This window comes from Equus przewalskii, chromosome 24 (assembly GCF_037783145.1).
Source record: "Equus przewalskii isolate Varuska chromosome 24, EquPr2, whole genome shotgun sequence".
In the NCBI taxonomy this organism is placed as follows: Eukaryota; Metazoa; Chordata; class Mammalia; order Perissodactyla; family Equidae; genus Equus; species Equus przewalskii.
The window spans coordinates 333,945-346,958 of NC_091854.1; the positions used below are offsets into that span (position 1 = coordinate 333,945).

Below are 13,014 nucleotides of genomic sequence, written 5' to 3' on the forward strand. Positions count from 1 at the left end.
TTGCTGAGGAAGACTGGCCCTGAGCTAACATCCGTGGCCATCTTCCTCTACTTTATATGTGGGACGCCTGCCCACAGCATGGCTTGCCAAGCGGTGCCGTGTTCGCACCCAGGATCCGAACCAGCGAACCCCGGGCCACCAGAGCGGAACGTGTGAACTTAACTGCTGTGCCACCAGGCTGGCCCTGGAAATACCTTTATAGACAGTTTTCAAATGACTTGGGGAATAGAGCCCATTGGTAGGTAAGTTGGAGGTCATGGCCATATAAGGAGCGTGATGAACCTCCCTTTGGAAATTCAAAGTCACCATTAGGAGTATTGGTTATAGTTTTTAGGACCTCAATCTATAAAAATCAAGAAAAGTTGGGCTTCTCTAGGGATGTAGGGATGGAGGACGCTGAATGCCCAGCTTCTGTTTCCTTCCTATCTGCCTCCCCTTTTACTTGTTGCAGCAGCTTCTGAAAACTGATCTGGGAAGCCTTAGGATGATAATCCCTTCGCCAGACCAGTTTCTTCATTTTTCAAATGAAGAACTTTAGGCTTAGGAAAGTTAGATGATTTCCTGAAGTCACAAAGCTATTTCAATCACACAGTTAATTTGTGGCAGAGGACTAGATGTGATTTCCAGCATCTGTTGCTTTCCAGCTCTATTAAAAATTCTTTCAAGCAGTGTTTAACTTGAATAATTATGTCTTTACATAGCAACTTCAGTGTTATGTTTTACTGTATATTATGTCTTTGAAAATAAATGTCCTTTGTATACTGCCTAGATAAGAACTAATGCTAGCCTATCGCTTCACAGTTTGAATAACTTTTTACATGTTATTTGATCCTTACAGCCCTCTAGGTAGGAAGGACAGTATGTTATCACTATTGCCATTTTAGAGAGAGAGACTTAGAAAGAGTAATGTCACACGACTAACATGTTGCAGAACCGGAATTCAAAAGTAGATTTTCTCCGCATAAAGTTTGGAATTGGACTCACAGAAGTGAACTTTGCAGCCAGCCTGGAAGCAAGCTGGAAGCAAGCAAGCTTCTTGGTTGTATGATGGTCAAATGGGATGGGTGGGCCAACTGGGGGGAAAGGAGGAGGTTTGGGAAGAGGCCGCCCTCATAACTGAACTCTACAGTGAGGGAACAAATAGTGGGTAAAGTAAGGGAGTAGGTTTTGAGAAATGGCTGGAGTGAGTATAGCATGTGTATTTACTGAGATGGTGTGGTGGAAAGGAGCACTTCCTCAGAGCACTTTGAGTTTCTTTTTCATTAGTAACTAGCTTTGTGACCTTAGGCAAGTCAGTTGATCTTCTGAGCTTTGGTGGTCTCATCTGTAAAGTGAGAAGAATAATTAACCTTGTGAACCCTGCTCTGACTACTCAGAAGTCTTTTGGCTTCCTTCTGGGTTCTTTGTATTTCAGTATTTTTAGCAGCTACATAGCTGAATCATGAACTGGTTGTATATGTTCCTGTACTGACTGCAGAAATACTAGAAGCTTCCTATTGAAGGCATCAGAAAGACACCAGCTGCTGTGGACCAAAGAGAAAGTTTTATGACCTTTTTTGTGACAAATTTGATCCCCAACCCATCTCAAGTCTGGTTCTCGCTTTTTATTTTGGTGGTTATCTATGAAATAGTAGTGAACTGTTCCATCATTAATTAATGTTTTTATTTTTTCTAGTTGTATAAGTTTGGAGAGACAGTTTCTATTGTTTTTTGGACAGACACTTGGAGACCAGAAAGCTTCTTTGACAAAGTGAAGAAGAACAGACAAAATGGCATGCACACCTTATGCTTACTAGGTAAGGGCTCTGGAGTTTCCTTATAGTCACAATATGGAGTTGTCATATTAGTCTCATTTTATATTTTGTGTTAAGGTGAAACCATTCTGTGGATAACTAACTAGAGGTAAGAAAGGACGGTCTACCCCCTTCCTCATACTCTCAGGAGACATGCATTTTCTGCTCCAAATACCACATGGCTCTTCCTGCATACATGCCATAGTTCATGCTGCTCCGCTCTTATGCCCTAATAGATCCTCTCCAGCATCCCATAGGTTGCACTTTTATCCATCAAGACCCTGTTCTTGCCATTTTACTGCAATTAAACAGACTTGTATTGAGCATTTATTCTTACCAAGCATCATTGTGTATCTCCTAGAGATATTCTTTGAATCCTGCAATATTGATGCCATCAGAATTACAGATCTGAAATAGATCTTATTGAAGCATGTTTTACAGTTGAAGTTCACAGAGATATTGGATCAAATTCCCACTGTCACCCAGTGGCACTGGTGGCAGAATTGGTAGAATGCAGATAGCCTGTTATTCCCAGCTCTTGTCACTGTATCTTGCTGCCCAGATCCTCTTTACTACCTAATGTGGGAAGAGGCTGGGAGCACCATCACTGTATACTAAGAGATGGTATTGATAGAGCTTCGGAAGGACATGCAGTGCATTTTCCAGGAGAGGCACTGGAATTGTACCGATTCACTTTCGCTATCAGTTCCTATTCTAACAATCTATGTTGTAAGAATACTGGTATCGATGCTTTATCCTGTGACTGATGAACAGAGATAAGTGGCATTTTCAATAACTGAAATAATACTTATACTTGGAATCAGAAGACAAAATCTGAGTGCTACTACTTACTAGCTAGAGAATATTGTGAACATTCTTTACCTTTGTCTTCATTTTTATCTAATAGGAATAATCCCTCCTTGCCTCATGAAGTTGTTTAGAGTAGTACTTCTCAAACTATATGTAGTAAAGGACCAGGTTTTGTTATTTTTTGTATATATATTTATTTTTTAATTTCTTATCTTTTGTGTCAATGTCAAATTACTATAAATGTTTGTAAACACTTATTCTCCTGTAGTTACTTCATCATTTACTGGTAACAAAATGCTCACATACTCGCATCAGTCCTCAGATCACACATTGAATTGCACTGTTTTAGTGATTACCGTGTGTGAAGCCATCCAGCAAAATGTCTGCCACATAGCAGAGGATCAGGGCAGAGAATGAATCCATGATTTTGGCCTCTATACTAAGGACAGCTATTCAGAACATGAGAAAAGATTCCTATGTGCCAAAAACGTTAGTTTTTTTTGTGTAATATAGCCAATTCTGTTGTTTAATAATGTTATATAATTTGTGCATTATCAGAACCCCAATTAATATGTCTCTTTTAGTAGAAAAAAATTATAGAAAAGTTTTACTACTACTTGGCATTTCCAATGGGGTAGAAATGGAAATTAATATTGAGAGCAGGGGTGAGCAAACTAGTTCTCATGGGTCAAATCCAGCCTACTTCCTGTTTTGTAAATAAAGTTTAATTGGACACATGCCACTTCATTTATGTATCATCTGTGGCTGCTTTCATGCTACAATGGCAGCGATAAGTAGTTGTGACAGAGACTTTATGGCCCTCAGATCCTAAAATATTTACATCTAGCCCTTTACAGAAGAAATTTGCTGACTCCTGATCTAAAGTGGAACTGTACCTAATCTAATGTGGTCCCCCTGTGATTCTCTTTCCCATTACCTTGTATTATTTCTTTTCAGTCTTACCACCTATCTGCATTATTTTATTAACTTGTTGGTCTTCTCTGCTTCATAAGAACAGGGACTTTGTCTTGCTCATTGCTCTCTTCCTAATGTTCTAGAAGTTTGTCACAGTGTAGCTGTTCAATAAAATTTATGGAACTTCATTGGTTGAAGGTTTTTTTCTCAGACTTGGTCTTATTACCCATTGGCACAGAAAATCTTCAGCTCCTGCTAGTTCATTCAGTTCCAGCCAGAATATGTTCCTTTTTTTCCATCCACATTGACACCTAATTAATTCTAGATCTAGATCAAGCCGTGAGTGCTCCTCTAACATTTTTTTGGCTTATGCTTTTATCCCACAATTAACTGGTATGACATATTTTCTTAGTTTATTGTCAATGAATTTGGAACTCCATTCTTAATTAATTAATTCGCGTTATAGTTTTCTCCTTGGATTTTCCATGTGGAAAGAGACTGGTCCTACTTTTTTGTAGTTCTTACTGACAAGCCCACTGTCAGGCACTTGTTAGTTCCTGTGGATTACGCCATTAGATAGATCCATCATCTTATCCCAAACTTAGATCCAGTTAAGGCCAGTAGTATGTAAAGGTCAAAGTAAAATGATGAGGGAAGGATGGCTGTTAAAAGGACTTTTGTTAAAGAAATAAGTAGAAGTATATGCAACTGAGGGATAAAAAATAGGGATTCATTGGAACTCGGATACTAGAGTGAGTGAGTGGGGTGGGGGTAGGGATGGGGTGGAAGAGTTGTCTTACAACAGAACTGAGAGATTTTAAGACAGAACAGGGAGAAAACTTAAGAGGCAGGCTACCCGATAACTTCTCCTTATATTCATAAAAAATGGGAGGATGGGGGGAAAGTAGCATTTATCTTTTAGGAAGCTTTGGAAAGGCAATTAGAAAATCAGTTTACAGGTATTTATTGAGTATTTACTGTATGCCCAATGTTGAGTTAGGTTGTTTTGAAATACTAAGGAAGTATTAGATATGGGTGTTGCCCTCAGGATTTTGAAATCCAGTTGGAACTAACATGCTGTGGACATGAAATTGTAAAGCACAATTAAGTTCTATTGTATGAAAAGGCAGGAAGGACAAACCAGAACTTTGGCTCTTGAACTCTCTAAGAGCTGCCTCTTTTCTTGGCTTTCCTGGGAAAAGAGAAACAAGGTTAAACAATATATCTTCCTTGCTCCATTAACAAAAGCAGGAACAAGGTGTGAAGTATAAGATACCATGATTCCAAATCCTCAAACCATAGATCTCATCATTTAATCATCTGGAATTCTCATCATTTAAATTAGTATGTATTTATTGAATGCCTGCTATGGTCCAACCCGTGTAGGGATTAGTGAGAATATACCATGGTAAGAAACCACAGAGAATTTTAAATTTACTTGGAAAGACAAGACTGATATATATGATGTAATTAGAGATTAATAAAATGTAGTATTAATTGTATATTTCAGAGAACAAAGGGCATTTGAGGGAAAGTCAGCAAAGCTTTTATGAAGGAATTGGGACTTACTCTACTTAATTAATACTAAAGTAGATAGTTTAAGATAAGCTGGTTGGTTGGGTAGTAGTAGAGCCATGTGGAAAATTTGTTCAGTAGACATTTATTGAATATCTACTGGGTACTTTGCATTATGGTGCTGGTACTAAGATGAATAGGATATGTTTATATTCTAGCAAGTAGAAGTAGAGAGGAATAATTACAGCCTGTGTGAAGACAAGGGAAAAGTATTAAGACTGGTCTGGCTTGAGATTAATTCACTAATGCAGCCTTATGTTTGATTGAAAAACATCTGCCTGTGAAAAATTCTCCCAACCCTCTTCATTTTACAGATTCTGTAGAGCATATCATTAAAAAAGTTAGAAAATTAGAAATAGTACATTTAAAACCTTACTAATATAAGCATTTCAGAAGCTTAAGGTGAATGAATTAATAAATTCATTGAATTTTTTAAAATCTTACAAATATCATATAAAGGAAATCTAAGTTGACTTATACTATTAGTTGTATTGCAGGCCACATTTTCAAAAACAGTTACGCATTTTTTCCTGTATGTGGCTTCCAAGTGGAAATAATAATCAATATTTTGAATCTGAAAAATATGTTCACCATGGGTTCCAAGAACATTTAGAAACACATATAAGGGATTAATCTTTGTTATATTTTCCAAGCAAACTCTTTGGTATCCTTTATAGAAAAACTTTCACGATCCCTTAGGAAAGCTGTAGAAGTCTATCAAAAAGACCCCTTAGTTACACTGTATTTATTTTTGCAAAAACAAACTTTGGCTGAACTGTTTGTTTTCAGTATGTAGAACAGGAAGCAGCTGTTGCTCGTGCTGTTGTGTACTGAGTTCCTGTGAGGATGGAGAGCAGTTCGACTTTTTACCTTTTACCAGAGTGTTCAGCTGAGGATCAGTGATTAAAAAGTGTAAAGAATCAAATATTTGTGACGCTTGGATCATCAGGCTTCATGAGAACAGAGGTTATGTGCATTTTGACCCCTGTAGTAGCCCTGTACCTCGCAGTCAGTGCTAGGGGAAGCCGTTAAAAGCATTGAATGTTTGGTATTAAAGTGTCTATTCATAGTTATTAGAGTATGTCTTACCATTCCAAAGAAAGCAAAAGTCTCTTTTCAAAATGTGGGTAGAATTTTCTTCTGTTTATGATACATGCATTAAAGCTTACATTCTAGTGCCTGGACTATAGGTAGGAATAGGAACGTAAGATTTTTCAGTTGGGTCTGTGTGGTTACCACCTAGCAGAAGTGAACGCAAAGATTTTGATTAGCTGTTAGGTAATATACATACCAATATTTATCTGACTCTTTCCTGTGTCTTCTTTTCCAAGAAGAAATTAGATCCTTTCATGATGGTCTCAGGGCCAGCCTCATGTTTGTTTTCTGACTAATGACCTTTACGCAACCACAAGCTTCCATTCTTCTCTGTATTTCCATAAGAAGAGTGGCTAGAAACAAGAGCGAGGGAAGACTCACAAACTCTCAAATGAGCATTTTGGAGACTTGAGAAGAATGTTTCCCTAAAGTTTAGGTGATTCAACTGAAGTTTACACAAAGACTTTGGGATAAAGTAGTTAATTAAACTAAAAGAGAACTATTTTTTGCTTCCTCCAGACATCAAAGTAAAGGAGCAGTCTTTGGAAAATCTAATCAAGTAAGTTCTTATTCTCAGAATGCTTACGTCTATTTTAATTCCATGAACAATAAATTCTGCTTAAATGACATGAGTTCTAAAGATTGTTGAACATCAGCTTTCGTTAACAGTTAAAAAAAATACTTTTAATCTTAGGAAATGCTAAGCAGTGTGATAGAATAGAAAGAGCAATAGATTTCATAGATTCAACGCTGAGAACAGTGTTTGGCCCCCCAGTCGGCACTCAGTAAATATGTGTGGGATGGATTAATGAGTTGGGAGTCAGGAACGTGGGTTTGAGTCCTGAGTGTGCCTCTGGTTATGTGCTCTAGGGCAAGTTACTTCCACTGTTGAGTCTTATTTTCCTCATCTGTATAATGAGCCTAATAGTCCTTTTTTGCTTATCGAGGCAGTGTCCAATACAGTAGCAGCTACCCACATCTGACTAATGAGCACTTGAAATATGGCTGCTATAACTGAGGAACTGAATTTCTTATTTAATTTTAATTTCCTTAAAACTAATACTAAACTTAGTTATTGGAAAACTTTTAAGTGTAGTTAGAACAACTTCAATATGTAAATCTACTTTTACAATCATGAATTTTATGAAATCTAAATACAGATCAAGTATTTCCAGTGAAAATTGAACATTTGAATTAAGATGTGCTATAAGTATAAAATACATAGCAAATTTTAAAAACAGTACAAAACAATCTCTTTAATAATTTCATAGCAGTAAATGTTGAAATATAATATTTTGGATATATTTGCTTAAATATATTATTAAAATTAATTTTGTCTCTTTTACTTTTATTAATTTGGCTACTAGAAAATTTAAAATCATGTTTTTGGCTTGTATTTTACTTCTACTGGACAGTGCTGACTTAGAGAATTATTTTGAAAGTCAGGAAAATAATCTATATGAAGTGATTTATACCTGCAAAAGTGAGATTTTTATTATGATCACTGGGCAAACATGGTAGGCTTTTGAGGCATACAGAAGTAAACATGTCTTACCCTCTAAGATTTTCAGATATTTATTGCTTTAATTTACTTTTCTTAGAGGAGGAAGTGAAAAGAGGAATATGTGGTTTAAACATGGTAATAAAAAGAACATTATAGAACCTCATGAAGCTAGGATATAGAACAAATCGCTACTTATTTGAATTATTTTTGCTTAAGGTATCACTTTGAATAAAAGTGACTTTGATTTAGACATTTAGCTTTAAGTTATTGCACTTCTATTTCTGCCAACACTTCAGTGAGATCAGAGGGTAGTTGAAGTAGAACAATGAAAAAAGCTTAAGAAACCTAAGATCAGCAATCACTGTATCCATGCTTTAGGGCATACTTACAGTGGGTAACGTGAAAGCTTCAGACAGAATGTAGACTGTCTGTCATGCTTGAGTTTACCTGGGGAGTAATTGCATTAAAACGTATTATGTAATTTCACGGCTAAGAACAATGGCATCTAGTTTTATACTTACAGGGGAAGGAAGATCTATGAACCTCCTCGGTATATGAGTGTAAACCAAGCAGCCCAGCAACTTCTGGAGATTGTTCAGAATCAGAGAATACGAGGAGAAGAACCAGGTACTCAAGACCCTAAAGGCCTCTCATATTCCCCTCCTGCTGCATTGACCTGTGTATATGATATGGCATCTGACACACACACGTATGCCACCACCACTGAAGCCAGAGTCAGTGTTTTTGAATTGTACTTTTTTTGTCATTTTTTTCCAAGCTTAACTTAAATCTCATAGCCTGAAAGTTGTACTGAAAGAAAAATCATGGAGTTCTTTCTAGTAAAATTAATAAAATTACAGAAAGTGAAGATTTTTCACAAATTAACTATAAATCAGATTTGATATAAATGTGTTAATATATAAATATTTTAGTAAGATACAGAACTTCCATTTTAGCCCACATTTATGGTGAGATTTGTCCAATAAAAATATATTGATTCTGCTTTTTCTCATTCTCCACACTGAGACCAGAGATAATTTTCTTCAGGATAAAGACAAGAGAATTTATCCTTATATACTTAATATCTAGACACAGTGCATACTATGTAATAAAATGTTTATTGTCAGCAAATCTTTTTTGAAAGTTCCTTAATGAACCAATCATTATATTGTCATAAGTTGCTGACTGCCTTTGAGCACTTATCTCTTGATAGAAATTTTACATAAAGAGATTCTTGGGCCAGCCTGGTGGCGTAGTAGTTAAGTTTGCATGGTCTGCTTTGGTGGCCTGGGGTTTGTGGGTTCAGATCCCGGGTGCAGACCTATACCGCTCGTCAGGCCATGCTGTGGTGGCATCCCATATACAAAAAATAGAGGAAGACTGGCACAGATGTTAGCCCAGTGACAATCTTCCTCAGGCAAAAGGAGGAGGATTGCGACAGATGTTAACTCAGGACCAGTCTTCCTCAGGAAAAAAAAGAGAGAGAGAGAGACTCTTGAGTGACCACAGCTTATTTTATTCTCAATAGGCCTTGTTAAAGTCATGAAACAAATAATCTCTAAGGGTGTTCTATATCTGTAACTTTGAACAGAGTTCATTGCATGCCGGCTTCTCCTCTTATAAATCATTTACCCCATTTTGATTATTCTTCAGTCAGGACAACTTTCCCAACTAAACAATAAAACCGTGATAGGGTCACCAGAATGAGTAATACTAAAGTTCACTAATGTTGGTTATTTTGAACTTAAAAGCATAAGTAATGTCAAATATGCATTTTTTGTTAAGGGCTCTGTAGTTTACTAAATACTTCCATATCTATTATCATAGCCCTTCGAACCATGAGTGAAGAGAGAGAGTATTCCATTTTAAAAAATGAAAAAACTGGTTTGTCACATAGCTAATTAGGTAGCCAAGCAGAAACTCAAATCTGTGTATTTATCTCACAACCCCATGGTTTTTCCAGTATATCATGGTCAATGTGAACATATCTCAAGCAGTTTATTAAGAATATAAGCATATGATAAACTTTGTTTCTTCAGAATCTATTTAAAGACAAATGCTATGCAATCGTAAAGAGTATGGATTGGATACAGGTAATTGTTTATCAAATCCTCAAAACTTAAACTAAGGTAAGCCTTTGGAATTCTGAAAGGGTAAATTTGGGAAGTACTACGTTATATGTCAGATCATACAAATAGTTTAGAAAAGCCTTAGATAAATCAACAGATAATTGATCCATAATGAGTGACTAAGCAGATTTAAGATATTTGGGGCTTCTTTGAATGTACTAATGTTGGCTTGAATGTTGGGCAGGATAATGTATTTGCTGAATTGAACGGCAGTATCTTTTTTTCTTTTTTTTAAATAGCAGTTACCGAGGAGACACTCTGTGTTGGCTTAGCCAGGGTTGGAGCTGAGGACCAAAAAATCGCAGCAGGCACTTTGCAGCAAATGTGTACTGTGGACTTGGGAGGACCATTACATTCCTTGATTATCACAGGAGGCAGCATGCATCCACTGGAGATGGAGATGCTAAGTCTGTTTTCCATACCAGAAAATAGCTCAGATTCCCAAAGCACTGATGGACTCTGAACATAGACATTTTCAACTGTTGGATGTTAATTTCAGTCGTATGTGCACGTACACATATTTGTATAACAAATTGAACAGATCTTTTGGTTTACCTAATAAGTATAAAACAAATGACTAAGAAGAAAGATGTTGACTCAACAATGCTTGGTTTCCTGTGGCAATGAGTTCTTTCCCTATGATATCATCAGTTGTTGCTGATATTTTAGCAGTTTTTCAGGATGTACTCACTTGGAGCCGACCAAGCTGGAAAACTTGTAAATAGACATTCATAAACAGAGTCATTTAAGAGCCATTTTTACTTATGAAACCAGTCTATACAAGGTGGAACTTTCTTCTTTCTTAAAAAGCCTGCTGTCCTGACTGCAGCTGTGAGTTGCCCTGACAGCGGTTAATATTAGTGCATCTAAGCAGAGGTGGAAGAATGAGTCCTGCTTACTGAAAGCTCAGCTGAGTACATGCCACAAAATGACATCCTTCTGAATTGCCTTGTCTTGTTTAGCTGACATCCTAATTATGTGGTTCATATTCTGCTGTATTTTGGAGGTTATATAATTGTTGAATTATAAATACTCAGCCAGCCATGTACAGTTGCTGTTTGGTTTTAAATAGCAGCTTTCACATCCAAGCTGACAAATGGAAAACTTGCTGACTACAAAATAAAATTTTAGTCAACATTCGTCATATCACTTAACTCAGTTAATATGCCACTCTGTATATGCAAGTAGTCACATTCTTCTCATTGGTTGTAAATAACACTCCATTTATTATATTTCATGACCATAAAGGTGTTTTTTGTTTCTTTTTTTAAGATTGACACCTGAGCTAACAACTGTTGCCAATCTTCTTTTTCTTTTTCTGCTTTCTCTCCTCATAACTCTGTTTCAGTTGCAGTCCTTCTAGCTGTGGCATGTGGGACGCCGCCTTAACATGGCCCGATGAGCGGTGCCACGTCCAAACCAGTGAAACCCTGGGCCACCGAAGCAAAGCGTGCAAACTTAACCACTCGGCCATGGGGCCAGCCTCATGACCATGAAGTTTTATCCTTTTTTTAAGTTCATAACAGAAATAGCTCTGCTCTGTTCTAGTTTAGTGGGTCTAACTCATTATTTCCATGGCCTAATCAATTTATCTGACCTCTTTGCTTAGTATATTTGTTGGAAGTTGAGCAAATACTTCCCTACTTCCTGGGAGTATCAGTTGGCAAGAGATTGTTCTGACTTATTTCATTTGAGATAAAAGATATTTTAATATATATGAAACGTTCCATTTTCAAGCTATTGGACACAAAAGAGGAGAGAGGCAAAGACATTTAAGTACCAGTTCTGTATTATTTTCCTCTTAAGGGTTAAACCAAACATTTAAGAATTATGAAATGAGGGGCTGGCCCCGTGGCCGAGTGGTTAAGTTCGCGCGCTCCGCTGCAGGCGGCCCAGTGTTTCGTTAGTTCGAATCCTGGGCGCGGACATGGCACTGCTCATCAAACCACGCTGAGGCAGCGTCCCACATGCCACAACTAGAAGGACCCACAACGAAGAATACACAACTATGTACCGGGGGGCTTTGGGGAGAAAAAGGAAAAAATAAAATCTTAAAAAAAAAAAAAAAAAAAAAGAATTATGAAATGAACAACTTCTGGTTTCGTAATGGTGGAATAGCGTGTAATGTACAAACCCCCCCAATTATAAACTGCACAAAACATAATAAATATCTGTCTAAAAGCACTGGGAGGTGACCAAAAGCAGGCTGAGGACTATTCTTATATGGCTTTTCCCTTCAGGGCATTCCCAGTCAGTCTGGTGAGGGACGGCTAGAACCTGAGAGAAAGTTGCAGTCTTACTGGCTCGAGGTATTAGAGGAATTGGGGGCCGCTAGAGGAGCTGTAAAACGAAGGAGGAAATCCTAGAAATGAAGGTGGCAGTGAGGGAGGAGACTTCCAATCTGCATATAATCTCTTAAATCTTTGGCTAACTCCTGAACTGTGCATGTGCACAGAAGACTCCAGTGTTCCTGGCGGAAAGCCAGAGCTGAGGCAGGACAGCTGAGCAGAGATTGTCGCTCTGTATTACAAGAGAAGAAAGAGATTTGAGTTTGAATTCTGACAAGTTAGAAGGCTTGAAAAGCACCTTCGGCTTTCCATCAAATCCCTAGAAAGGCCATGGATTAGTAGTAAAGACTGCCCAGGACTAAGGATTTTTGGTAAAACTAAGGACAAAATCTTTAATGTAAAATCAAGATGATTAGCCAGTAATTTAACTGCCTTCTAGAGCAAAGCTTATTAACACTTTCAGGGCATGATAACAAAACAGGTCTCTTTAACATGTCAACAATGACTAGAATATAATAAAATATTATGAGGCATGCAAAGAAACAGGTAAATATGACTTATGGTGAAAAAACACCCAGCACCACGCAATAGAGAGAGATGCTAACATAACCCAGAAATTGGAATTAACAGACAAGGATTTTGAAGCAGCTATTAGAACTATGTTCAAGGATGAAAAGGAAAGGTGGTTGGAACAAATGAATGTAGATGGGTATTCTCAGCAGAGAAATGGAAACAAACCAAAAAATCAAAATGGTTGGACTTAACAGCAGAGCGCAGATGACAGATGAATAGAAATTTTCCTGTCTGAGGAATAAAGAAAAAAAGACCAAAGGGAAGAAAATAAGCACAGAACCCCAATGCCATGTGGGACAATAATTAGCATATATGGAATTGGATCCCCAGAA

General features: G+C 37.3%; 1 protein-coding gene across 5 annotated transcripts in view; it reads left to right on the top strand.

Annotated features, from left to right (window-relative positions):
• The window catches only part of DPH5 (diphthamide biosynthesis 5), a 62,812-nt gene extending 51,744 nt beyond the window's left edge, over window positions 1–11,068 (top strand). For all 5 annotated transcript variants that reach the window (XM_008518787.2, XM_070592167.1, XM_008518785.2 and 2 more), the window contains exons 5-8: window positions 1,676–1,796; window positions 6,708–6,747; window positions 8,216–8,319; window positions 10,061–11,068. In XM_008518787.2, the coding sequence (XP_008517009.2) occupies window positions 1,676–1,796; window positions 6,708–6,747; window positions 8,216–8,319; window positions 10,061–10,284 (489 nt within the window). In that variant the 3' untranslated portion in view covers window positions 10,285–11,068. The remainder of the gene's footprint in view (window positions 1–1,675; window positions 1,797–6,707; window positions 6,748–8,215; window positions 8,320–10,060) is intronic.
• The last annotated feature ends 1,946 nt before the right edge of the window (window positions 11,069–13,014 follow it).